We start from the raw sequence: 26,488 nt of genomic DNA on the forward strand, positions 1-26,488 counted from the left end.
CATTTCTTTCTTGGCTAATGTCAAGTTGTCATGACAACGGTTTACATTTTCTTGGCTAATGTCAAGTTGTCATGACAGAGACACCCTCAAATAATGTCATCTTGCCTAATGTCAAGTTGTTATAATGATGACACCCAAACAATGTCAACTTGACATTCCAAAAACCGAATGACACTTAATGACAACAGTCATAAACATCAATACTATGTCATTAGTGTGCATGACATGTGTCATGACATTCTTATGACGGTTACATGTCACCCTTGTGTAGACCCCTTCAAATAAAGTGTTACCGATGTTAGTCAATGCTTCACTATGAGATAAAGCACAATGGATACTTGGCAAACTTTGTCCCTTTATACTGATAGTACCAGACATTATTCAGCCATATGTAAAGTGTCTTTAAGAGACTGCCAGAATCTGGGTCTTTCATTGTCTTCCTCCGGCCATTCCAGATAGGTCCTTGAGTTCATGACCTTGCGCAGCTTGCAGAACCTTTTGGGAATTGTTGAGTCGGGGATAGGCTCAAGGAGGATGAGTATGCCTGCATCAAACAGTCGGAAGTGTGAGTACTCCAACTCTAAACGGCACCAGTCGCTCTGGACAAAGTGCTGGGTCACTATAAAAAGAATCTTGTGGCTCTTCTCCATGGCCGCCATGATACTGTCCGCAATCCAGCCCCCTGGCAGGAAGTCACGTTTGTGCAGGCAGAGGCGGAATGGCGGCTGGGCGCCCTCCAGCTCCGGCACCAGCAGCTCCTCCACCCATTCCGCATCGCTCTCACTGTAGGACACAAAGGCGTCATAGCACACCTGATCCTTGCGGGCCACAGGCCTCCGTTTGGCCTGCAGCCATGCCCATGTCATTCGGACGTACCAAATCATGTGAAGCTTGTGACACATCACCATGGCACCAATGACGACCACAAGCACAAACACACACAGGGCAGAGAAGGCCAACGCTGCATGGCACTTGAAAACAGAGAGTTGGGCATCGCTAACTTTTGTCCCTCTCAGTGCAAATGGTGAACTGCAGATGTATGCCTGCCTACTGTCCTTTAAACTAACTAAATGACCGAGTTCATGGTTGAAGAAGTTCACAAATTCACAAGAGCACACATACGTGTCTGTACCAGCCTCCAAGATCCTGAGCCCACCAAAGTTCCTCATCTGGTTTTGACTGAAGAATATGAAAGGGTTGCTCTTGATGTAGAGCACCACCAAGCGGTCAAAGAGTTTCCCCTCTGGTAAGGTCTTGAATCTGTTTCCAGATAGATGGAGCTCAGTCAAGTTTGGCATGTTTTGATGAAATACCATCAGGTCATTATAGCTCAAATCCAGGATATCTAGAGTCTGCGGGAGACATGAGGTCACTCCTCTTAACTGACATGAGGAGAGATTCAGGTAGCGGAGAGACTGGGGCCAGACACAGATCAGGGGCATAGTGCGGAAAACATTCAGGCTCACATCAAGAGCAGCCAGCTTCTTCATTCCTCTGAAGAGATGGCTCAGGGTGTCGAAGGAACGAATATAATTGCTGCTAATATTGAAAACCTTAATAGAGAGTAAGCACGGATATATCTGTCCATCACAGAGAGCTTCTCGCAAGGTTAAATCAGTGAATTGATTTCTGCTCATATCCATGTATTCAAGATTTTTCAGTAAGAATGTTGTTATATGAGGCATTGCAAAGACATTGCTTTCAATTATACTCACTCTTTTCAGGCGCATGAGGACTTGTATTAGTGGGTCTATGCTGTGGAATGCAGGGAAGTTATAGAACTGATCCAGTTTTATATTTCTGAAGTAAAACTCATCAACAAAGTCAAGTACAGGGAAGTGAACTGTAATATTATTTGGCTCTCCAGAGAACTCACAATCCTCCAGTCCAATAGAGGTCAGCAGTGAGTGCTGGGTCATTCCATACAGGGGAATTATGGTATCAAGACTGCAGCTTAGATTTCTCAAGAGGATTTTTTTGACACCATTCTGAAAGATCACTTGAAAAGGCTTCAGTTGTTGCCAGCTGATTCTCAAATCTGACAAGATGATTTTGGTCTCAGGACGTGAAAGGTCTCTCAAGATGTCTGTTGTAAGACTTGTGTTTATCTGAAATGGACCGTTGATGCTAACAGTGACTTCATCAATGGAGTTGATTTGGCTGAAGCTACCTGGTTGGTAGTTCTGCAAATTGCTGCCATGAAACACAAAGCTCTGAAGATGGTTGGGTCCGATAAAGCTATCTTTGGAAACTGAGGCAAGAAATTGATTCCCAACCATTAGAGTACTAAGCTGTGTCATTGAGCGAAACAGAGTCTTTCCCCCAAATGTTTTATACTCATTTCCCAAAAGACTTAGATGATGAAGGGAGGAGAGACTCTTAAACCACATCTCAGACAAACCATTTAATTGATTATCTGACAAGTCCAAAACCTCCAACTTTCTGAGAGTTGAGAAACCTTGTTCTGCAATTGAGGATATCATATTTCCCCTCAGAATCAGTACATGTAGATTACTGTACACAAAGAAGTCATCCTGACCTATAGTCTTGATTTCATTAAAGGAGAGGTCCAGGCTTATGACTGATGTTGTGGAGATAGCAGGGACTTCCTGTAGATTTAAAGAAGAGCAGTCACAAACAAAGTTTTCATTGCATCGATCACACTTTGGTCTTGGGTGAGGGGACACACACCAACCCCAGCTGAGTGTCAGTAGAGTGAGTAAAACAAACATCTTGTTCTCCTCCCTGACAGATCTGAAAATACAAATATAGATTAGTTATATGCAATTTCTATGAATTATATCATTAATGCACTGTGTAGTTAAACAATATAACTGAATTCAATGGACATACACAAGAGGACTTGAGAGCATCTGGAGTATTAATCTTGTAATCAGTTCTAGGACAACACCAGATCATCAGAATGCAGCCAGCGTCAAACTGAAACATGGATTTGCACATTAAACCAAATCAGATCTCAGAACTCAGGCTCATACATTAACTTACAGTGGATTAGGCACCTACATACAAATGTGCAATAGAACCTACTTGGGAAGGAAAAATCCCCATCCTAATGGTCTTTGCTTGATATACTGAATTAAATTAGTTAAAGCGATGGTTCGGAGTAATTTCACCCTAGGGTCCTTTGCACCATGACCCCAAGCCAAACACCCTCCCAGAACGTGTTTTCCCTTGGTCGAACCCTGGTCGAGTAGCGCTGCCAGGAACTATAATGACTTTCTGCAGGCGTAATGGAACCTACTTTTATCTCGTAAATTACCCCACTAATAATGCCCTGAATGGTACGAAACTTCTACAGCAGTACAACTATGCTCTTTACTCATAAAACGAGGCATTGAAAAGTTTGAAAGTACACCAGGAGTTTATTTAAATAACACTTGCCTGAGGCCAAAGGGGGTGTGCCTGCGTAAAATGCCGCAAGAAAGCTGGGTAATTTACACTTTCCAACTCGGGCGGCAGATTTACGAGACAAATAGAAAGGGCCATAACTTCCAGCAACAAGGTTGAGCTGCAGCAGACAAATCGGTTAGTGACTGGATTATTACACCTAAATGAGAGTACGTTGGTCTTATTACACTTTCTAACTTGAGAGGAGACAAGTTTTAAATAGGAAAATTACCGGAAATCTTAGTCACTTTTAAACGTGATGCTAGCAGGTGATAGCTTGGCTAACGTCAGACCTCATCTCATTTTCTCATATTTGAAACGTGGTTTACGAATGCCCAGAGCCGTTTATTGGGCGCTACGAATGTCTATCAAATGCGTCTGTACGTAGCTCATAACGGCTTCGGTGTGTCGTCATCGTCTTGCTGCCCTCCCTCGGTTCTGTGATTGGTTCCTTCGTTGAGGTGAAAACGAAGTCCATAGAATCCAGGCTGCCTAGCAGCGTGAATAAAATTGCGCGCGCAAGGCAGCATGGGAAAACCAAGTGAAAGTGTGTTCATTACAGATTACTTCCAACCATGACTATCAGCTGCACTGGCAAGCTTAAACAATTATTTTAGAGCACTAGCTCTTTAAAATGTGACATCCTCGGTCCATGCTCATAAGAGGGGGCATGACCGATAAATTGAAAGTATGTAAACTTAAAGTCTGCCTCAGCATTTGGCCACATTTAAACATTTTTGCTTTAAGAAAACACACAGAATTAAGTGTGTGTTTTCTTAAAGCAACACCAAAGAGTTTTCTGTACCTTAAAATAATGTGTCCAAATTCGTTTCAGTGGTTCATCAACTCTTAAGGTGAACGGCACTTCTGCAGAGAGGTCATCTGCTGGAAACATTAGGCCTATTTTTTCGTCAAAGTTTTCTCCATGGATTCCTGGTCAGAACCCCTATTGGAACAGATTAAAACTTGGGGCATGTTGAATTTTGTCCAAAAATCCAATATGGCCGCCGTATTCCAAAATGGCACATTTTTACACACTTTTTGCTATGCCATGGGGACATTACTGGTAAAAACAGTGTCATTTTAACAAAAAACTGTCCTTTTCTATCAAATACATATTTACAGGTTAACTGATGATTTAAAAACCCTAAGTATTTTTCTAACAATTTTAAATCATTAAAAAATTATAATTTTGTCAGATATTTGTCAAATATCAGAAATCATCAAATTTCCTTCAAACATAAACCTCTTACAGCTTAAAACAGTTCAAATAAATTGGGTACCTCAACTTAAACAGATTAAAACATATGGCATTTTAGACATTTTCCCAAAAACTCAATATAAATTCTAACCTGACAAGCTAGACCCACATTAAAATGTAGGGTCTGGGGACTCACAGTTCGCAGTGCTCAGTCCGAGGGGTGGGATAATCGGTTGTCTTTCAAATTCCCTCTGCACGCAATAGGATAAAGCTACAACTCATGAGTCCCATGCGTTTTCCCACCAGCGAAGCTTAACTCGTGTCACGCTGTTCGCCAACAGCAACATCCATCTTCCTTGTTTTCAAGTAGCAGGGAATTCACGCCGAACCGTTGCAACTCTGCCATCAATCATTATGTTAAGCCTGCCTAACGACTCTATACACGATGTGATTGGCCCTATCGAAGTTTAATTTTTCCAGCTCGCAAGCCAACGGAGAGTTGCTAGACTAGCCCAGGCAGCAAATTACATTTTCTGCCGCTAGGGTGCGTTTAGATTTCTAGGCTATATAAATTCAATAATATCCCCAAAATTTTTAAATTTTGGGCCTCCATTTTTGGCTAAGCTAGAGGGTTTTTTCCTATTAAAAACATTTTGACAAATGTTAATTGATATAAGAAACAAGATAGTTCCATAAAGGTGATGTAATTACAATAAATACTATTTTATCACTCGGCTAGATATATTGGTACTATTATTATATTAATAATAGTAATACTTAGAGCTGCTGAGAGAAAATTACGTAAATCCAGAGATGGAAATGATCTTAGTAACTACCAGTCTTTCATCTTTTTCATTCACTGTTACACTTGCAAAAAAGACATTCTATCAGAGCAAGATTGAGAGCGCAACTGACAGTAGAAACCTTTTTTTCAACTTTCAAGTCTCTTCTCAATCCTCCACCACTGCCATCAGCTACTTCACTGTCAGAAGATGACTTTGCAATATTTTCACTGAAAGTTGCTTAAATAAGTGCTCAGTTTGATGAGCCTATTAGGAGAGATCAATATAAATTCAATTTTATCCCCAAAATGGTGAATTTTTGGGCCTAAACAATCACAGGAACGGAGAGCACTGGGCTACTCATTCCACCAACAAGGATGCCCATCAGATGACTGCAGTGAGTGGTTGGGGATGTACAGCTGGATCATAGAATTGAGATAGCCGTAAGCAGATCCAGTAAGTGTCCTATAGGCCAAGGTCTATGGCAAGCCGATTGAGCATTTATTCAGATATCTTGATATCAGGCATAATTGTCATGTACATGCAAGCCATTTCTGTCCACTAGTTAACTAGTGAGCCATTTCTGTGTGAACTAGTTAACTAGTGACAGCCAAAATGCTCACTAGTTAACTAGTAAGGCCCAAATTATCTCTAGTTAACTAGTTCATATGTTTCATATCTTACTAGTTAACTAGTAATGCTCAGCATGTTCACTAGTTAACTAGTGGACACTGAAATGTGCACTAGTTAACTAGTTTAAAGACTTCTATATTTTACTAGTCAACTAGTAAGGTACAAAAATGTTTACTAGCTGACTACTGAATGTCAAATTCCCACTTGTTAACTTCTATGTAATTTGGCCAGCCGCTTGGGCATTTATTCTGATATCTTGATATCAGGCCAACATGCAAGCCATTTTGTCAAGCCATGTTTGTGCACACTAGTTAACTAGCAGAGGTGGAAAGTAACGAAATACATTTACTCACGTTACTGTATTGAGTAGTTTTTGTGTGTATTTTGTATTTTTAAGTAGTTTATAAAATCGGTATTTTAAATTTTACTTGATTACATTTTGAGTGAAGTATTGTACTTCGCTACATCAAAAATCCCATCCGTTACTTGAGTAAAAAAAAAAAAGTTAAGACTGACGAAAACGGAAAGGGAGAGAAAAAAAATCGCGCCCTAAACCACAAGCCTAGTGATAATGATCAGCGTGTAGCCTACAACAGGACGTGAATCAAGCTGGCGCCATGCAGTCTTTCTGAAAGTGATGGAGCTGGATCACGAGATGCATCAGATTAGCCTAACCTATGAAAGTGTATTTTCCACTATTCCAATCGGTTGTCTCAGTTCATTTTAGCACTAATGATTGCGGAGATATTTAAGCAAACACCATGGGATTTCGTGTTTTGACGTTTGTGCTCACCTTTCTTTGGAAAGAAGTTTATTAGCAGTTGTTGTTTCCCCTCATTTTGATGTCTCTCTTTTTTTCCTGTTTTGGCCTTTGTTTTAGTAACCTGACTTGGCTTTCTTAGAGAAAGACATTGCACCAGCAGCAAAACAATTAGCGGTCCACTACTAGCGATGCTCAACTAAATAAACAAAAGATAGACTACCTTATGAATCGTGCAGGCGGACTAAACCATTTAGCTCTTTAGCAAGGGAGAGTGAGAGTGACCTTACACAGTTTTCACTATGTTTTGTATACAAAATCCAGTCAGTCAAACTTTACATTTCGTCCTGACATTCATTTTGACATTTAATTTGGAAGTTAAAATATTCAGGTAAAATAAATATATGGTGGAAATAAGTATTGAACGCTTAATTTTTTTTTTCAGTAACTAGCCTAAACTTCCAGTGAGTCTATTCGAAATTTTCACCACACATTATATTAACACACATATAAAAAAATCCAAACATAAGAGTTTTATGTATTAAAGTGAAATGACACAGGAAAAAAGTATTAGTGCCTACTGAAATTTCTTCAATACTTTGTGGAAAAGCCTTTGTTTGTAAAGGCAGCTTCAAGACATTTCCTATATGACAAAACTTATTAGTGATTTTGGCCCATTGTTCTAAACAGATTCCAGGGGTCCCTCTTGTGAATCCTGATCTTTAGTTACTTCCAGAACTATTTAATTGAATTGGCTGCCTTCAAGTCTTTCTGGAGCTTTCTCCGAGTGGTTCCTGTGCATGGCAGGTTGATGATGCAGTGATGTTTCTTCCACTTGCAGATAATGGCTCCCATGCTGCTTACTGGAAGATTCTGATGTTTTGAAATGCATTTGTAACCAGTTTCATTGATATGTTTTGCAAACAATAAGGTTGCAAAGGTCTTGGGAGAGCTTTTTGCTTTTATCCATCATGAAATGTTTCTTGTGTGACACCTTGGTAATGAAAAACCTAGCCCATTAATACTTAGGCTACTAACCAAGCTTATATTAATTTGCACAGATAGAAAGGATAACTACTCTCTATACAGATTCCAGCTCGTTCCTTCCCTTTCCTTGCCTTAGTGCTTTTTCTTAGCGTGTTCAATACTTTCCCCCTTTGTTATTCCACTTCATTACATGACTCTACTTATGGAGTTGTTTGGATTTTTTATGTGTGGATTACCTGAGTTATTACTAATGCCTGGTGAAAATGTTGTGCCCCCTGTATTCCACTTTTTACGGGCCCTCTCCTCCATTGGGGCCCTATACTTCCCACTTTCCCCCAGTCACGACGCCCTTTAATCTGCTGAACCTTCTGCTCGTTTCCAAATATAAAAAAAAAACTCTCTGCAACTCAATATTGGCCTGCCTGCCTCAGCTGCCTGTGAGGGGCTTTTCAGTTGTGCTGGATTATGGTTCACTGCAAAGCGACCCAAGGATGAGTGCAACTAATTTTGAAAATCAACTACTGCGGCCCTCGGCGGCCATATTGCAACACTTATCGTGCATCTATTTCAGCAGAAATGCGTGAGCGTAAGGCTTCACTACACCAATCTTGCTCCAGCAGCGAGATCACAACAGATGATTGGCACGATGTCTTCACAGCACACCACATGATTGGCTCAATGTATTTTACAACACACCACATGATTGGCTCAATGTCACATGTCGACGTTTTGCCGCGGAAGGGTTGTGATATGTGTAGACATATGATGTGTAGACAACTGCCATATTGGCGTTTGGCCCCATACATTACTATGGAGGATTTTTTGAGTGCTGTATCTCCTCATTAGAAAGTCTTTGGTAAAACTGGTTGTTCTGGTACCCACCCCCCAAAAAAAAAAAAAAGTAACTAAGTAACTTTTACTTAAAGTACATTTTAAATTAACTACTTTTTACTTTTACTTGAGTACATTTTCAGATCGGTATTTGAACTTGTACTTGAGTAATATTTCATCAAGGTATTGGTACTTTTACTTGAGTACAATATTTTCATACTTTTTCCACCTCTGTTAACTAGTGACAGCATAAATGCCCACTAGTTAACTAGTGAACACATATTAGCTTCACTAGTTAACTAGTGAAAGCCAGAAATGTCCACTAGTTAACTAGTAAAGGACAAAATGCATACCAGTCAGCTAGTTGAAGGCTTTTGGGTCTCACTAGTTAATTAGTGACAGCCAAAAATGTGCACATGTTTACTAGCGAAGGCAAAACTCCTCACTAGTTAACTAGTTGGAGTAGGTCAATGTCACTAGTTAACTAGTGAACCATAAATGGCTTACTAGCTAGCTAGGTGATGGCAGCAGGCTCACTAGTTAACTAGTTGATGCATCCTTTGTCCAAACTAGTTAACTAGTGAACCATAAATGGCTTACTAGCTAGCTAGGTGATGGCAGCAGGCTCACTAGTTAACTAGTTGATGCATCCTTTGTCCAAACTAGTTAACTAGTGAGGTCATAAATGTATACTAGTAAACTAGTTGAAGCCTAAATTCACACTAGTCAGCTAGTGGCTTAGAATTAAAATTAGGAGGCGGAGAACTCTGAAATTGAGGCTTTCTATTGGCTCCCTATGTCCAAATAGAACATGACAACCAATCACAGGCCCTTGAATTTCACAAAATCCCACCCACAACATTTGCATGTGGCACACAAGTTAACATGCTGGCCAAATGAACTTTAACTAGTAAACTAGTGGCTTCAATGTGACACTTACATGTAAACTAGTAAAGGCAGAACTGCTCACTAGTTAACTAGTGAAGACACAAACGCCCACTAGTTAACTAATGAGGTCTAAAAAGTGTCACTAGTTTACTAGTGTGCACCAAAACACCCACTAGTGAACTAGTGATGGCAATTTCCATTCGACTAGTTAACTAGTGAGGTGCAAAAAGTGTCACTAGTTTACTACTGTGCCCCAAAATGCCCACTAGTTAACTAGTGAAGGCAATTTCAGCCCCACTAGTTAACTAGTGAGAGGCCAAAATGGTCACTTGTTAACATGTAAAGGCCAAAATACCCACTAGTTTACTAGTGAGGGTGTTGTGGGCCTTACTAGTTAACTAGTGGCATGCATATTTTGTTCACTAGTTAACTAGTTACACCTAAAAACACAAACAAGCTGACCGTTTTTGTCCACTAGTTAACTAGTGGAACAATTTAAGTCTCACTAGTTTGCATGTGTGGCAGTGAAGCAGCTCACTAGTTAACTAGTGCCTGAAACGGCTATTATGCAAATTCTAATGAGAGGGTGGGTAGAAGACTCCTATTGGGTATTATGTAAGAATCCCACCCAGTCTAAATGTAAATTTACTGTTCATAGCCTCGCGATCAGGTCCTGATGGGTGCCCCTAGTGGCTAAAGTGACACACTGCTCTGCAACGGTACTTCAGTAAAGTAGAGCCTGCAGTATGCAGTATCTCATATTCTGTCAAAATGGTTTTTAATAATAACAGGGAAACCCCATGCTTTAACAAGTGAGCTCTTAGTGATCCACACCAAAGATTCAAGGGATCGATTTTAATATTATTCTTTGTTTATTGTTGCTAGGCAACCACAGACATAAATGTATCAATTCAGTCACGTCAGTCAATCAGTTTTCTGATTAATAACTGAAAAACAAAAGATTGTACACATTAACTGCATATGGTTTCAAAAGTAATTAAAAGCTCAAAGATCAAGAAAAAACTTTCATGCACTTCTAAGGAATTGAACCCTGGTCTCCCACATAATGTCCTGCTGCTTAACCACTTGAGCTAGTCTTGCCACATCAGCCATGCTACCATCAATGTTCATTTTACTGAAACGTTTTGTTGCTAGGCAACCATATACAAATGCCTCCAGTTTTATCGCGATTTTCACTAATAACTGAAAAACTTTTGTAGACAAAAGTAGACATTAACTGAACGAAGATTACAGCAATACACCACAACTTTGTCACTAGACATGTTATCAAAACATATTTTTATGCTCAAACGATCTTAGTTTAGAAAAGTTTGCTCTTAGAACAGCCTGGACGAAGTCAGCCATGTTTTCTAGGTTTCTGAGTCCTAAATGGACCAATCAAAATCATTGTTCCGCCTTCTTCATTTGCATGCAAGTGCGACATTGCGCACTAGTTAACTAGTGGCCAATGTTACATCCCACTAGTTAACTAGTTGCACAAAATGCCAGCCGTTTGTGTATTTATTCAAATTCCACTAGTTTACTAGTGTGAGGGACATTTTTCTCCTGCTAGTTCATTATGGACAGTGTTTTGTCTTCACTAGCTAACATGTATGGCTCAAAATGCCCTCTATAAGCTAGTGAAAGGCATTAATAATGCAGATATGCTCACTAGTTAACTAGTGAGCATGTCCTGTTCCATTACTAGTAAACTAGTAAGGCCAAACATGTCAACTAGTTAACTAGTGAAGGCCAATGTGTCACTAGTTAACTAGTAAGAGTACCTTTGCATTACTAGTGAACTAGATAGCTCCAAAACAGCCACTAGTGTGTGTCTTGTGCACACTAGTTAACTAGTGAGCTGCTTCACTGCCACACATGCAAACTAGTGAGACTTAAATTGTTCCACTAGTTAACTAGTGGACAAAAACGGTCAGCTTGTTTGTGTTTTTAGGTGTAACTAGTTAACTAGTGAACAAAATATGCATGCCACTAGTTAACTAGTAAGGCCCACAACACCCTCACTAGTAAACTAGTGGGTATTTTGGCCTTTACATGTTAACAAGTGACCATTTTGGCATCTCACTAGTTAACTAGTGGGGCTGAAATGGCCTTCACTAGTTAACTAGTGGGCATTTTGGGGCACAGTAGTAAACTAGTGACACTTTTTGCACCTCACTAGTTAACTAGTTGAATGGAAATTGCCATCACTAGTTCACTAGTGGGTGTTTTGGTGCACACTAGTAAACTAGTGACACTTTTTAGACCTCACTAGTTAACTAGTGAAGACACAAATGCCCACTAGTTAACTAGTGAGTGAGAGCAGTTCTGCCTTCACTAGTTTACATGTAAGTGTCACACTGAAGCCACTAGTTTACTAGCTAGAGTACCTTTGGCCAGCATGTTAACTTGTGTGCCACATGCAAATGTTGTGGGTGGGATTTTGTGAAATTCTGCACTGTGATTGGTTATCATGTTCTATTTGGACATAGGGAGCCAATAGAAAGCCTCAATTTCCAGAATTCTTTGCCTCCTAATTTGAATTCTGTGCCACTAGTTGACTAGTGTGAATTTTGTCTTGAACTAGTTTACTAGTATACATTTATGACCTCACTAGTTAACTAGTTTGGACAAATGATGCATCAACTAGTTAACTAGTGAGCCTACTGCCATCACCTAGCTAGCTAGTAAGCCATTTATGGTTCACTAGTTAACTAGTGACATTGACCTACTGCAACTAGTTAACTAGTGAGGTGTTTTGCCTTCACTAGTAAACATGTGCACATTTTTGGCTGTCACTAGTTAACTAGTGAGACCCAAAAGCCTTCAACTAGCTGACTGGTATGCATTTTGGCCTTTACTAGTTAACTAGTAGACATTTCTGGCTCTCACTAGTTAACTAGTGAAGCTAAAATGTGTTGACTAGTTAACTAGTGAGCCTTTTGGCTCCCACTAGTTAACTAGTGTGCATATTTGGCCCTCACTAGTTAACTAGTTCACACAAACATGGCTCACTAGTTAACTAGTTCACTAGTTAACTAGTGGCCAATGTTACATCCCACTAGTTAACTAGTTGCACAAAATGCCAGCCGTTTGTGTATTTATTCAAATTCCACTAGTTTACTAGTGTGAGGGACATTTTTCTCCTGCTAGTTCATTATGGACAGTGTTTTGTCTTCACTAGCTAACATGTATGGCTCAAAATGCCCTCTATAAGCTAGTGAAAGGCATTAATAATGCAGATATGCTCACTAGTTAACTAGTGAGCATGTCCTATGTTCCATTACTAGTAAACTAGTAAGGCCAAACATGTCAACTAGTTAACTAGTGAAGGCCAATGTGTCACTAGTTAACTAGTAAGAGTACCTTTTGCATTACTAGTGAACTAGATAGCTCCAAAAACAGCCACTAGTGTGTGTCTTGTGCGCACTAGTTAACTAGTGAGCTGCTTCACTGCCACACATGCAAACTAGTGAGACTTAAATTGTTCCACTAGTTAACTAGTGGACAAAAACGGTCAGCTTGTTTGTGTTTTTAGGTGTAACTAGTTAACTAGTGAACAAAATATGCATGCCACTAGTTAACTAGTAAGGCCCACAACACCCTCACTAGTAAACTAGTGGGTATTTTGGCCTTTACATGTTAACAAGTGACCATTTTGGCATCTCACTAGTTAACTAGTGGGGCTGAAAATGGCCTTCACTAGTTAACTAGTGGGCATTTTGGGGCACAGTAGTAAACTAGTGACACTTTTTAACACCTCACTAGTTAACTAGTCGAATGGAAATTGCCATCACTAGTTCACTAGTGGGTGTTTTGGTGCACACTAGTAAACTAGTGACACTTTTTAGACCTCACTAGTTAACTAGTGAAGACACAAATGCCCACTAGTTAACTAGTGAGCAGTTCTGCCTTCACTAGTTTACATGTAAGTGTCACACTGAAGCCACTAGTTTACTAGCTAGAGTACCTTTGGCCAGCATGTTAACTTGTGTGCCACATGCAAAATGTTGTGGGTGGATTTTGTGAAATTCTGCACTGTGATTGGTTATCATGTTCTATTTGGACATAGGGAGCCAATAGAAAGCCTCAATTTCCAGAATTCTTCGCCTCCTAATTTGAATTCTACGCCACTAGTTGACTAGTGTGAATTTTGTCTTGAACTAGTTTACTAGTATACATTTATGACCTCACTAGTTAACTAGTTTGGACAAATGATGCATCAACTAGTTAACTAGTGAGCCTACTGCCATCACCTAGCTAGCTAGTAAGCCATTTATGGTTCACTAGTTAACTAGTGACATTGACCTACTGCAACTAGTTAACTAGTGAGGTGTTTTGCCTTCACTAGTAAACATGTGCACATTTTTTGGCTGTCACTAGTTAACTAGTGAGACCCAAAAGCCTTCAACTAGCTGACTGGTATGCATTTTGGCCTTTACTAGTTAACTAGTAGACATTTCTGGCTCTCACTAGTTAACTAGTGAAGCTAAAATGTGTTGACTAGTTAACTAGTGAGCCTTTTGGCTCCCACTAGTTAACTAGTGTGCATATTTTGGCCCTCACTAGTTAACTAGTTCACACAAACATGGCTCACTAGTTAACTAGTTGACAAAAATGGCTTACATGTACATGACAATTATGCCTGATATCAAGATATCAGAATAAATGCTCAATCGGCTTGCCATAAAGGTCTATTATAGGGAGCCAATGTAGAGTAACTAGGAGAGGAGTTACATGTGTCCTCTTTGGCTGATTGAATGATCTTACTAACTAGCTAACAGTGAAATACAAAACTGTAGTCCAGTTTGGAGATATTAACCATGGCCTGCACAAGAAGTTGTGTGGAATCTTGTATCAGATAAGATCTGATCTTCCTAATGTTGTAAAGGACAAACCATGATTTTGCAATTCAGGCTACATGCTCAAAGAAATTAAGTTGGTCATCAATTATGACGCCAAAGTTACGTGCCAATCTAGTTGGGGTCAGTGAAGAGGAGTCAAGCTGGATGGTAATATGTTGGGGAATAGCTGTTTTAGCTGGAAACACCAAAAGCTCAGTTTTTGAGAGATTAAGTTGAAGGTGTCGGTCGTCATCCAGACTGAAATATCAGGCATGGAGAAATCTGATGGGAAACAGTCCTCAGGTGGTAAAGACAAGTAAAGTAAAACATATGGCATTTAGACATTTTCCCAAAAACTCAATATAAATTCAGTAAGCAGATCCAGTAAGTGTCCTATAGGCCAAGGTCTATTATAGGGAGCCAATGTAGAGTAACTAGGAGAGGAGTTACATGTGTCCTCTTTGGCTGATTGAACGATCTTACTAACTAGCTAACAGTGAAATACAATACTGTAGTCCAGTTTGGAGACAAGACTGGTCGTTACTAAGATCATTTTCATCTCTGGATTTACGTAATTTTCTCTCAGCAGCTCTAAGTCTTACTATTATTATTATTATTATTATCATTATTAATAATAATAATGTAAGCTTAATAATAGAATAATAGTAACAATATATCTAGCCGAGTGATAAAATAGTACTTTTTATAATTCCATCACCTTTATGGAACTATCTTGTTTCAATCAATTAACATTTGTCAAAATGTTTTTAATAGGGAAAAAACCTCTAGCTTAGCCAAAAGGGTAGGCCCAAAAATTCACCATTTTGGGGATATTATTGAATTTATATTGAGTTTTTGGGAAAATGTCTAAATGCCATATGTTTTAATCTGTTTAAGTTAAGGTACCCAATTTATTTGAAGTGTATTTAACCTGTAAGAGGTTTACGTTTGAAGGAAATTTGATGATTTCTGATATTTGACAAATATCTGACAAAATTATAATTTTTTAATTATTTAAAATTGTTAGAAAAATACTTAGGGTTTTTAAATCATCAGTTAACGTGTAAATATGTATTTGATAGAAAAGGACATTTTTTTGCTAAAATAGCACTGTTTTTACTGGTAATGTCCCCATAGCATAGCAAAAAGTGTGTAAAAATGTGCCATTTTGGAATACGGCGGCCATATTGGATTTTTGGAAAAAATTCAACATGCCCCTAGTTTTAATCTGTTCCAATAAGGGTTCTGACCAGGAATCCATGGAAAAAACTTTGACCAAAAAATAGGCCTAATGTTTCCAGCAGATGACCTGTCAGAAGTGCCGTTCACCTTAAGAGTTGATGAACCACTGAAACGAATTTGAACACATTATTTTAAGGTACAAAAAAATCTTTTGCTTTAAGAAAACACACACTTAATTCTGTGTCCAAGTGCAAAAATGTTTAAATGTGGCCAAATGCTGAGGCAGACTTTAAGTTTACATGTTTTCAATTTATCGTTCATGCCCCCTCTTATGAGCATGGACCGAGGATGTCACATTTGAAAGAGCTAGTGCGCCTTTAAAAAGATGAAAACATAAAATAATTGTTTAAGCTTGCCAGTGCAGCTGATAGTCATGGTTGGAAGTAATCTGTAATGAACAGACTTTCACTTGGTCAGTGTTTATCTAAAAATATAAAGTAGCCTCCAATATTTTGTGCAATTGAAAATGTAAAATGTTTTCACAATACATCAAGTAGCTTACCTTGAGAATATTTCCAACTTATCACATATTTCCAGTTATCACATAATAAGAATGTCAATAACTCAATTCTGACAAAAATGTCAGATATAAGCATTCAATTCTAAAGTGATGAATGTCTTGTGCAATAGAAAATGTAAAATGTTTTCACAGCTAAATTCATCAAGTAGCTTACCTTGAGAATATTTCCAACAAAAATCAGCAGCTTTCAATTTAGTCTTTTTGTAGCCTATAGGAGAACTTCATGTACTGTAGGCTAGGGCTTCTCTTGGGAAGTTGACTTATGTCAGTCAGTTGGCATCGTCTACCCACAAATGTGTCAGATGGCTACTCCTCCTCCTTACAGTAGGTCTGCAAAGTCCCGGTCACATGCCAAGCCACGTTAATGAATTCATTCAGCATATGCAAACATATGCAAAATAACCACCAGTAAAATGCACCAGGGAGTATTAGGATTATGTTGTGTAAAAGGGGAAGTTTAAAAGTAAATGACGTTGGCCAGTCAGTGATCGTCTTCTAATGCTTACAAATGTTTCATAGTTAACTAATCTTCCTCCGAAGGTCTGTAAAGTCCCTGTCACATGCCAGGGAAATTTATGAATTCATGCAGCTGATACTTATGCAAAATAAGCACTAAAAAATGCACCAGGGACTATAGCCTATACCAGTGGTCCCCAAACTTTTTCTTCCGAGGGCCAGCTCACTATGCCTGGCTCTAAGAGAGGGCCAGAGACTCGGAGTATATTAGTAACCATAAATAGCTTAGTGCTGTGAACAACAGCAGTCTACCTTAGTTGAATATTCCATTCCATTCCATTTAATCATAGGCTGCAATTTAATACCATTGTTAGCTGTGTTTATATTGCAATCATGCCATATCAGTGTAAAATATAGCTCAAATGAAATAATACTAATAAAAAAAATAGCATTCCCAAAAGTATTAGCAGAGAGTCCCAAAAGTGTATTTTATTCAAAATGTGTGAACTCTGAACTCTGTGTCTTTGCATACACAGCTCAAGTTGTGAACAAGCAATATCCTACAAATAATTTGAAGTTCAATGAGAACTTGATAAAGTGCTGGCAAAAACATCTGAAATTACCACTTTCACTCACCTGATGAGAACTTTGTGAATTTGTATGAACATTTGAATGAGTGAATAAAAAATAGAAATAATTATCCCAGAAAGTCCCAGAAATATGACTTGAATAGAAGTTAGTTAGTTATTAACAATTAATTGATAAACTTGTAGAATACTTTGAGCACTGATGCAGTCAACATAGGTCTCTTACATTGTTTGCAGGTAGGTAGGCCTACATTTCATTCCGTTTTCGATGGCAAACGCGAAACAGCGCCAAAACAACCACCAGTGGACAAAAAGAGTATGTGTACTGTTAAGACTCGCCATAGAGAGTGAATGGGGGAAATTACGGAGGTTATAGTTTGACGATGTCGTACTGCCATGCGGGCCAGATGCTATATACCACGGACATGTTTTGGGGGGCCACCCAAAATGAGGCTGTATCCGGCCCACCGGCCATAGTTTGGGGACCACTGGCCTATACAATAATTAGGATTCATTTGAATTCAACAACTGACATGGCATAATATCTTTATCATTAAATATAAAATACTTTTTGCATTATCAGCAGAAACTTTATGAAAAGTGTTTGGTTACACTTGACTTGACAGTGTTGACATAGGAGTGACATGACACTGTCATGAACGTGTCATAAACAAGTCATAAACAAGTCATAAACGTTTATGACATAACACTTCTTTAATTAAGTGACATTCGTTTTTTGTCATAAGAAATTAGGGTTAAGATTAGGGTTAGGTTTAAGGTTAGGGTTAGGTTTAGAATTGGGGTTAGGATTAGGGTTAGAGATTAGGGTCAGGTTTCATGTGTCATGACAGTGTCATGTCACTCTTATGTCGATACTGTCAAGTAAAGTGTTACCATTTGTTTTTTAGAGACAAGATTAGCCATTTGCTGTTTTGTGATTCAGTTGCAGATATTCTTTTGTCCTTGCCATTTATGTTTTGGTGCTGTTCTCCTTTTTTGTTTTTGGTTCCCTTGTATTACCGTTATAGCTAACCACAGAAACCCAAGTCTTGACAAAGACTGCTGCTGTGATTGGATTGGTCCAATGTAAAGGGAAGTAGCTTTAGTTTTATTAAACAGTAGGCAATACTCAAGATAAAGCATTGTGAAGTGAACAAAATAAAAAATAAAAAAAGGAAACAAAGCAATCCAATTTAATTTGTCTCTAAAACCAGTTATTAATGTTAGTAAATGCTTCTCTATGCGATAAAGCACAATAGATACTTAGCAAACTACGTCCATTGATACTGAGCTGATAGTACCAGACATTATTCAGCCATATGTAAAGTGTCTTTAAGAGACTGCCAGAATCTGGATCTTTCATTGCCTTCCTCGGGCCATTCCAGATAGGTCCTTGAGTTCATGACCTTGCGCAGCTTGCAGAACCTTTTGGGAATTGTTGAGTCGGGAATAGGCTCAAGGAGGATGAGTATGCCTGCATCAAACAGTCGGAAGTGTGAGTACTCCAACTCTAAACGGCACCAGTCGCTCTGGACAAAGTGCTGGGTCACTATAAAAAGAATCTTGTGGCTCTTCTCCATGGCCGCCATGATACTGTCCGCAATCCAGCCCCCTGGCAGGAAGTCACGTTTGTGCAGGCAGAGGCGGAATGGCGGCTGGGCGCCCTCCAGCTCTGGCACCAGCAGCTCCTCCACCCACTCCGAATCGCTCTCACTGTAGGACACAAAGGCGTCATAGCACACCTGATCCTTGCGGGCCACAGGCCTCCGTTTGGCCTGCAGCCATGCCCATGTCATTCGGACGTACCAAATCATGTGAAGCTTGTGACACATCACCATGGCACCAATGACGACCACAAGCACAAACACACACAGGGCAGAGAAGGCCAACGCTGCATGGCACTCGAAAACAGAGAGTTGGGCATCGCTAACTTTTGTCCCTCTCAGTGCAAATGGTGAACTGCAGATGTATGCCTGCCTACCGTCCTTTAAACTAACTAAATGACCGAGTTCATGGTTGAAGAAGTTCACAAATTCACAAGAGCACACATACGTGTCTGTACCAGCCTCCAAGATCCCGAGCCCACCAAAGTTCCTTATCTGGTTTTGACTGAAGGATATGAAAGGGTTGCTCTTGATGTAGAGCACCTCCAACCGGTCAAAGAGTTTTCCCTCTGGTAAGGTCTTGAATCTGTTTCCAGATAGATGGAGCTCAGTCAAGTCTGATATGCTTTGATTAAATACCATCAGGTCATTATAGCTCAAATCCAGGATATGTAGAGTCTGCGGGAGACATGAGGTCACTCCTCTTAACTGACATGAGGAGAGATTCAGGTAGCGGAGAGACAGGGGCCAGACACAGATCAGGGGCATAGTGCGGAAAACATTCAGGCTCACATCAAGAGCAGCCAGCTTCTCCATTCCTCTGAAGAGGTGGCTCAGGGTGTCGAAGGACTTCAAGTAATTACTGCTAACATTAAATGTAACAAGATTTAGAAAAGTCCATTGACCATGGCAAAATGCCTCTGGAACTGTTAGATCACTAAATTGGTTTCTACTAATATCAAGGTATTCAAGACTGATAAAAAGGAGTGATTGAAAGCATGGCATTGCAAAGTAATTGCTATCAATTATTATCAGCCGCTTGAGCTGAGATGCAAATCTCAGCACGGGAAGGCACAAAAAGTTACCACAGATGAGTGCTGGAAAGATATAAAACTTTTCAATTTTAACATTTTTTATATATATTTCACGAATATGGGGAAGTTCTGGAAATTCCATAGAGAGGGTTGGCTCTCCATTAAACTCTGAATCCTCCAAGCCAATAGAGGTCAGTTCTGACATGTGTGTCATAGCAAATAGTTCACCGATAGTGTCCATGTTGCAGCTTAGATTTCTCAAGAGAAAGTTTTTGACACCCTTCTGAAAGATCACTTGAAAAGGCTTCAGTTGTTGCCAGCTGATTCTTAAATCTGACAAAATGATTTTGGTCTCAGGACGTGAAAGATCTCTCAAGATGTCTGTTGTAAGACTTGTGTTTATCTGAAATGGACCGTTGATGCTAACAGTGACTTCATCAATGGAGTTGATTTGGCTGAAGCTACCTGGTTGGTAGTTCTGCAAATTGCTGCCATGAAATACAAAGCTCTGAAGATGGTTGGGTCCGATAAAGCTATCTTTAGAAACTGAGGCAAGAAATCCATTCCCAACCATTAGAGTACTAAGCTGTGTCATTGAGCGAAACAGAGTCTTTCCCCCAAATGTTTTATACTCATTTCCCAAAAGATTTAGATGATGAAGGGAGGAGAGACTCTTAAACCACATCTCAGACAAACCATTTAATTGATTATCTGACAAGTCCAAAACCTCCAACTTTCTGAGAGTTAAGAAACCTTGTTCTGCAATTGAGGATATCATATTTCCCCTCAGAATCAGTACATGTAGATTACTGTACTCAAAGAAGTCATCCTGCCCTATAGTCTTGATTTCATTAAAGGAGAGGTCCAGGCTTATGACTGATGTTGTGGAGATAGCAGGGACTTCCTGTAGATTTAAAGAAGTGCAGTCACAAACAAAGTTTTCATTGCATCGATCACACTTTGGTCTTGGGTGAGGGGACACACACCAACCCCAGCTGAGTGTCAGTAGAGTGAGTAAAACGAACATCTTGTTCTCCCTGACAGATCTGAAAATACAAATATAGATTAGTTATATGCAATTTCTATGAATTATATCATTAATGCACTGTGTAGTTATCAGGGCATCTGGAGTATTAATCTCATAATCATTTCTATGACAACACAGTTATCAGAATGCAGCCAATGTTAAACAGCAACATGGATTTGCGCATTAAAACAAATCAATTGTTGGAACTTAAACTTAAATCAGGCAAATACATGAACTTACAGTGTATTAGGGACCTAATTAGGAAAGAACAATGTCCCGTCCTGATGGTCTTTGCTCGATTCACTATTTAACCAATGAATCAGAATAGGGAGATTGTGTATAGTAGGCCTATGTTGAAGGCCTTCTTAGAAAAATTTATAAATCTGATATGCTTATTAAGAGAATGTATGTAGCCTACACTTAATTCTGTATCCAAGTGCAAGAATGCCAATGTGGCCAAACATAGTCAACAAGGCAGACTCACATGCTTTCAATTTATCGTTGGTACATAACTGTTACAACAAAAAATAATGACAAATTCCCCTCTTATGAATATGGACTGAGGATGTCACATTTTAAAGAGCCAGTGTGCCTTTAAAAAGATGAAACCAGGAAGGAATGGTTAACACTTGCCAGTGAGCAGCTGGTTGGAAGTAATCTGTAATGAATACTTTCACTTCTGCTAGTATTTATCTAAAAATATGAAATGGCATACAATGCATCCCCTTGGCATTATAAGGTTATATCTGCATTCTGTGTACTTCTAAAATATTGAGTATCAAAGTTTTAGAATTCCATAGTAAACTGACAAGTGGAACAAACATCTTAGATATGTCCAAAAATGCTCACAACTTCAAAAAACACCTCACCTTATTAAGTTATCACAGAATAAGAATGTCATTAACTCAATTCTGACAAAAATAGATAGAACCATACAATTCTAAAGTGATGAATGTCTTGTGCAATAGAAAATGTAAAATGTTTTCACATCTAAATTCATCAAGTAGCTTACCTTGAGAATATTTCCAACAAAAATAAGCAGCTTTCAATTTAGTTGTTTTGTAGCCTACTGCATAGGAGAACTTCATGTAGGGCTTCTCTTGGGGAGTGGACTCGTGACAGTCAGTTGGCATTGTCTACACACAAATGATTCATAGTTGACTACGAAGAGACTGGACATGGGGGAGAGGCTGCGCGTGCCGGGGAAATAGGGCTGCAAGAGAGAGGGCGGCGAAAAGAGCAAAAGGCGATTTACAAGAGAAGTAACAAGACGGCTACTGTCTTACAGGAAACACCTGTTTTTATTACATGCACTTAAAATAGAGGTGATTAGTGAGGCGCTGGGCGCCAACGTCATGCATAATAACTTAACACAACTCACACAAGTAGAATAGACGTGCATGCGTACATATGTCTACTGTGTGAGTATGTGTCATACGTATGATTACTGTGAATGTATGTGTGTGCGTGTGTATCTGTTTATGCACATGTGTGCACATGGAATGGGTTAACATGACCCCTGGAGGCAAACATACAGAAAAAATTGGTCATCCTAGGCCCTACGGTTCTCAAGATATTCACAGAAAACTGTGTCTGCCCTACCCTCCTTTCTTCGGGGTCCAGTCCAGCGGGGGGCTACAGATCAAAACGAAAAACGATGGTTCCATGCTATCCATGTGGGGTTACATGCCCACCAAGTTTCGTGTACCCCGGTCTTTCAGTGTCCCAGGAATCCTTGTTGGTGTACGGTCACTAAATGTACACATAAATCATTTTATTGTAAGGCCCCCCCATGAACGAAAGTTCACAAAACTTGGCATGCATTCGGAAGGTGTCATAATGATCCTACACTTTCAATTTCGTGCAGTTTTGACCATGTCAGCCAGAGATATTGTGATGAAAACACCTAATTCTTTGCTTTTTAATTTTTAACTAGGTGGCGCTATACATGAAATAAGTGGTAATGAGATGGGTTGACATGCCACCTTAAGACCAACATACAAAAAAAAGGTGGACCTCCCTAGGCCCTACGGTTCTCGAGATATTTACAGAAAACTGTCTCCGGCCACCTACAGGCCAGTTGGTGTATAGTAACATAAATTAATTTATTGTGTGGCCCCCCATGAACGGAATTCCACGAAACTTGGTGTGCATTCAGAGGGTCATAATGATCCTACACTTCCAATTTTGTGCAGTTTTGACTATGTTAGGTCACAGATACCTGCGATTACAACACCTCATTTTTTACTTTTTTGTGTTTAACTAGGTGGCTATACATGAAATGAGTGGTTATGGAATGGGTTGACATGGCCCCTTAAGATCAACATACAAAAAAAAATGGTCCCCCTAAACCCCACGGTTCTCGAGATATTCACAGAAAACTGTGTCTGCCCTACCCTCCTTCGGGGTCCAGTCCAGCTGGGCTACAGATCAAAACAAAAAAACGATGGTTCCATGCTATCCATGTGGGGTTACATGCCCACCAAGTTTTGTGTACCCGGTCTTTCAGTGTCCCCGAATCCTTGACAGAAATTTGGACATGCAAAAAGAAAAGAAAAAATCTGACTAAACCTATATGACCGCCCGGTTAATACAAAAGTCATAATAACTAAAACTGATTCCACGTTATAGGTTATATTCAGCAAAAGTAAAATATTTATCTTACTATTTTGATGTCAAACTTAGTATTCTCAGTGTAGTTATTCTCAGAGTAGTATCTCCTACTCCCTGCCTATGTTTAGTTTCCTAAGCTTTGCTCCTTTAAGTCCAATAGTGTTGATGACTTTTCAAATCGGTCTAACTCTACTTCTCCAATCCCTTTTGTTTTCATGAGAACAATTTATTGGCTATGCAAATATGATTATCAAGATGTAGGCAGCATGGAAATTAAACAAACTAAATAATATTGCATGCAACGAGACTGTGAGCATGTTCAGGCTATCTGGCAGTGGTGAACAAAGGGAGAAAGTCAGTCAGCAAAATCAAATACAAAACCTTTTTTTTATTTTTTGATCAAAACTGCAAAACATCTAGAAAAATATACAACATATGTTTAACTTCTCACGACATTGAATGTTTGAGAAAAAAAAAAGGTAACAGAAGAAGAACAAAAAAAGAATATTCACATTATTCCCCGTTATTGATAAAAGCACATTCTTCGCTTGTCTTTGCCGTCATCGTAAGTTTTGCATCATTGTTCTTTTTCCTCAAATTGTCAGATGTCACCGCAGTAACCCGAGTCGTTTGACAGCTGGGAGTTGGAGCTGCGGCTGGACGAAGAGTTCCAGATGTCCAGGTTCATGTGGGGGCCGAAGGGGTTAAAGCTGGAGTACTGCTTGGGAGGGCAGCCGCTGCCGGGCTCCCGGCTGAAGGAGGTGTGGGGGGAGACGGGTGCCGAGCGCTCCTGGTGGAAGTGGCTCTGGTAGGGTTCGCTCTGAGGGGTCCAGATGGAGCCGAAGAGACTGGACATGGGGGAGAGGCTGCGCGTGCCGGGGAAATAGGGCTGCAAGAGAGAGGGCGGCGAAAAGAGCAAAAGGGGATTTACAAGAGAAGTAACAAGACGGCTACTGTCTTACAGGAAACACCTGTTTTTATTACATGCACTTAAAATAGAGGTGATTAGTGAGGCACTGGGCGCCAACGTCATGCATAATAACTTAACACAACTCACACAAGTAGAATAGACGTGCAGCAAATGCATTTAAAAACGCAAGGAAATGACATGAAAACATCAGATAATTTTACCTGCTTAGGATACAGCCCCATTTAGTTGATCATAGGTATTTACATCACACCTACAACTTATGTTCCCCCAAAATTAAACGATTGACCTTTTTGCCGAGATTTACAGGCTCACACCCGCTCACACCAAGAGCTCCACCACATGTTGTGACACTGTGAAGGCCTCACCTTGCTGCCCACACATCCGGCCAGGTCCCAGGAGGAGGGCGCCTCCTGACCACCATCCTCCCCCCATGCTGGCTGATGGCTGAAGGGCACTGATTGGCTCTCGCGACACGTGAAAGTACTCTTGAAGTGGGCATTCCCTAGGTGGCCAAAGATATAGGTGTAAATATGAGAAATGCAGTCTGGAGGGTGAAGGTCCCATGTGGAGAAAATGACCCGACTCCAGAGGCTCACTTACCCGCTGCCATGTAGTTGCTCTGGCTGTTGTATGGGTAAGTGCTGTTGCATTGGTTGTTCATGCCATTCCATGGAAAACTTTAGAAAAATGGTTGGTAAAGCAAAATTTATATTCAGCAGACAGCACTCTGAGAAAAGCTCTCCAGAGTTACGTTAACACTGCAAGAAGGTAATAAAAGCAAGAGAAAAAAAAAAAATACACAGAAATATGTTTATAAAAATCCCATAAAAAGGGATCTTACCCATTATAGGGAGAGGGCGTTGGGCTTTGAGGTACGAAAGGCAGCGACTCGGTCATGTTGTACCGGAACTCATTGGTCAAAGGAACAGAGGGGGCAGACCATGTCTCTTCTGGCACGTATGAGCTGGGCACGTCTAGGGACGCAACAAAAAAGAACCACTTTGGTCCATAAAGTTTTGTAAATAATCTATTGTAGCAATACCACATACTGTGGATTTTTTTATCAAGCATAATCAATACATAAATCCAAAATGTATTGTCCAAAAACTGGTCAAAACATGGTTTGTCAAGAGCTTTCTTTTTTTTTTGCTCCTGGAGCCTTCAGAGCAGAGAACGTTGTGCAGACTCTGATTTGATCTGGCTATTTTGACAACAGACACTTTCACACACTGTCCACATTTGCAACCTGTCGTATGTGAGGAGAATAACTTGCAGCTACCACTGTGCTACAGAATATATAGTTAATCTTCTTCAAAAGAGTACTGGAGGTTACAATCACATGACCAGGTGATCCACTGCACTGTTCAAATCAACTGATGACCAGGTGATCCAGGTGCACTGTTCAAATCAACTGATGACCAGGTGATCCAGGTGCACTGTTCAAATCAACTGATGACCAGGTGATCCACTGCACTGTTCAAATCAACTGATGACCAGGTGATCCACTGCACTGTTCAAATCAACTTTGAGGGGCACCCGGAGAGAGAGAGCAGCCCTCTGCAAAGGCCAGTGGAAATTAAACCAAATTCATCAAGGCACCCTGTGTGAGCCCACTCATTTAAACTGGCTCCTCCTTGGCCCTCTTTCCAACAAATGTCATGAAAATTGGGCCGGTAGCTTTTGCATAATCCTACTCACCGTCAGAGAAACAGACAGACAGACAGACAAACCACACCACACTAAATCCAACCTCTAACAGCAACCTTTAGCAGAGGTGATAAACTGAAGCGCAGCCATGATATCTTTACTTACCCATATTCCTGTCAGCCCCGGCTGCCACGGCAGCAAAGCTTGGCGCAAAAGTAGGCACAGGGGGAGTGGGCTCTGGGATTTGGCACACTTCCTTCCGGTACAGACAGTTCATGCTGGGACACACACACAGGTGAGGTCAGTTCCATACAGTACACTGTACCACCGCCAACACCACAGCTCAGGATCCAGCCATGACCTTGGAGGGGTTTGCTAAGAAGCTAGTGCTGATGGATCATCTCATAATCTCAATGTACTCAGGGAATGTTTATAATCAGAGGACACAAGAATATGATCTATTTACAAAATGAAATAGGAATATTCACAGAAT

The 26,488-nt window shown here is 40.0% G+C and overlaps 3 protein-coding genes across 3 annotated transcripts in view; all 3 read right to left on the reverse strand.

The window, feature by feature from the left end:
• Positions 1-283: 283 nt before the first annotated feature.
• LOC125299412 (toll-like receptor 2) lies at positions 284-16,310 on the reverse strand. The gene is made up of 2 exons (XM_048250718.1): positions 16,251-16,310; positions 284-2,754 (listed from the first exon to the last, which is right to left on the reverse strand). Exon 2 carries the CDS (start codon positions 2,730-2,732, stop codon positions 378-380), a length of 2,355 nt encoding a protein of 784 aa, XP_048106675.1. The 5' UTR covers positions 2,733-2,754; positions 16,251-16,310; the 3' UTR covers positions 284-377.
• Positions 16,311-18,226: 1,916 nt separating this feature from the next.
• Positions 18,227-21,936, reverse strand: LOC125298088 (toll-like receptor 2 type-2). The gene is made up of 2 exons (XM_048248757.1): positions 21,817-21,936; positions 18,227-20,823 (listed from the first exon to the last, which is right to left on the reverse strand). The coding sequence occupies exon 2, from the start codon at positions 20,802-20,804 to the stop codon at positions 18,447-18,449; it is 2,358 nt and encodes a 785-aa protein (XP_048104714.1). The 5' UTR covers positions 20,805-20,823; positions 21,817-21,936; the 3' UTR covers positions 18,227-18,446.
• Positions 21,937-23,785: 1,849 nt separating this feature from the next.
• tmem131l (transmembrane 131 like) overlaps positions 23,786-26,488 on the reverse strand; it is a 44,765-nt gene continuing 42,062 nt past the window's right edge. Inside the window, exons 31-35 of the mRNA XM_048250820.1 lie at positions 26,161-26,273; positions 25,190-25,322; positions 24,949-25,025; positions 24,714-24,850; positions 23,786-24,306 (exon numbers count right to left, since the gene is read on the reverse strand). Coding sequence (XP_048106777.1) covers positions 24,019-24,306; positions 24,714-24,850; positions 24,949-25,025; positions 25,190-25,322; positions 26,161-26,273 — 748 coding nt within the window. The 3' untranslated portion in view covers positions 23,786-24,018. The remainder of the gene's footprint in view (positions 24,307-24,713; positions 24,851-24,948; positions 25,026-25,189; positions 25,323-26,160; positions 26,274-26,488) is intronic.

This window comes from Alosa alosa, chromosome 1 (assembly GCF_017589495.1).
Source record: "Alosa alosa isolate M-15738 ecotype Scorff River chromosome 1, AALO_Geno_1.1, whole genome shotgun sequence".
NCBI lineage: Eukaryota > Metazoa > Chordata > Actinopteri > Clupeiformes > Clupeidae > Alosa > Alosa alosa.

Coding starts and splice junctions, on each gene's coding strand:
- LOC125299412 (XM_048250718.1), bottom strand. CDS start 2,732: ATGTTTGTTTTACTCACTCTACTGACACTCAGCTGGGGTTGGTGTGTG.
- LOC125298088 (XM_048248757.1), bottom strand. CDS start 20,804: ATGTTCGTTTTACTCACTCTACTGACACTCAGCTGGGGTTGGTGTGTG.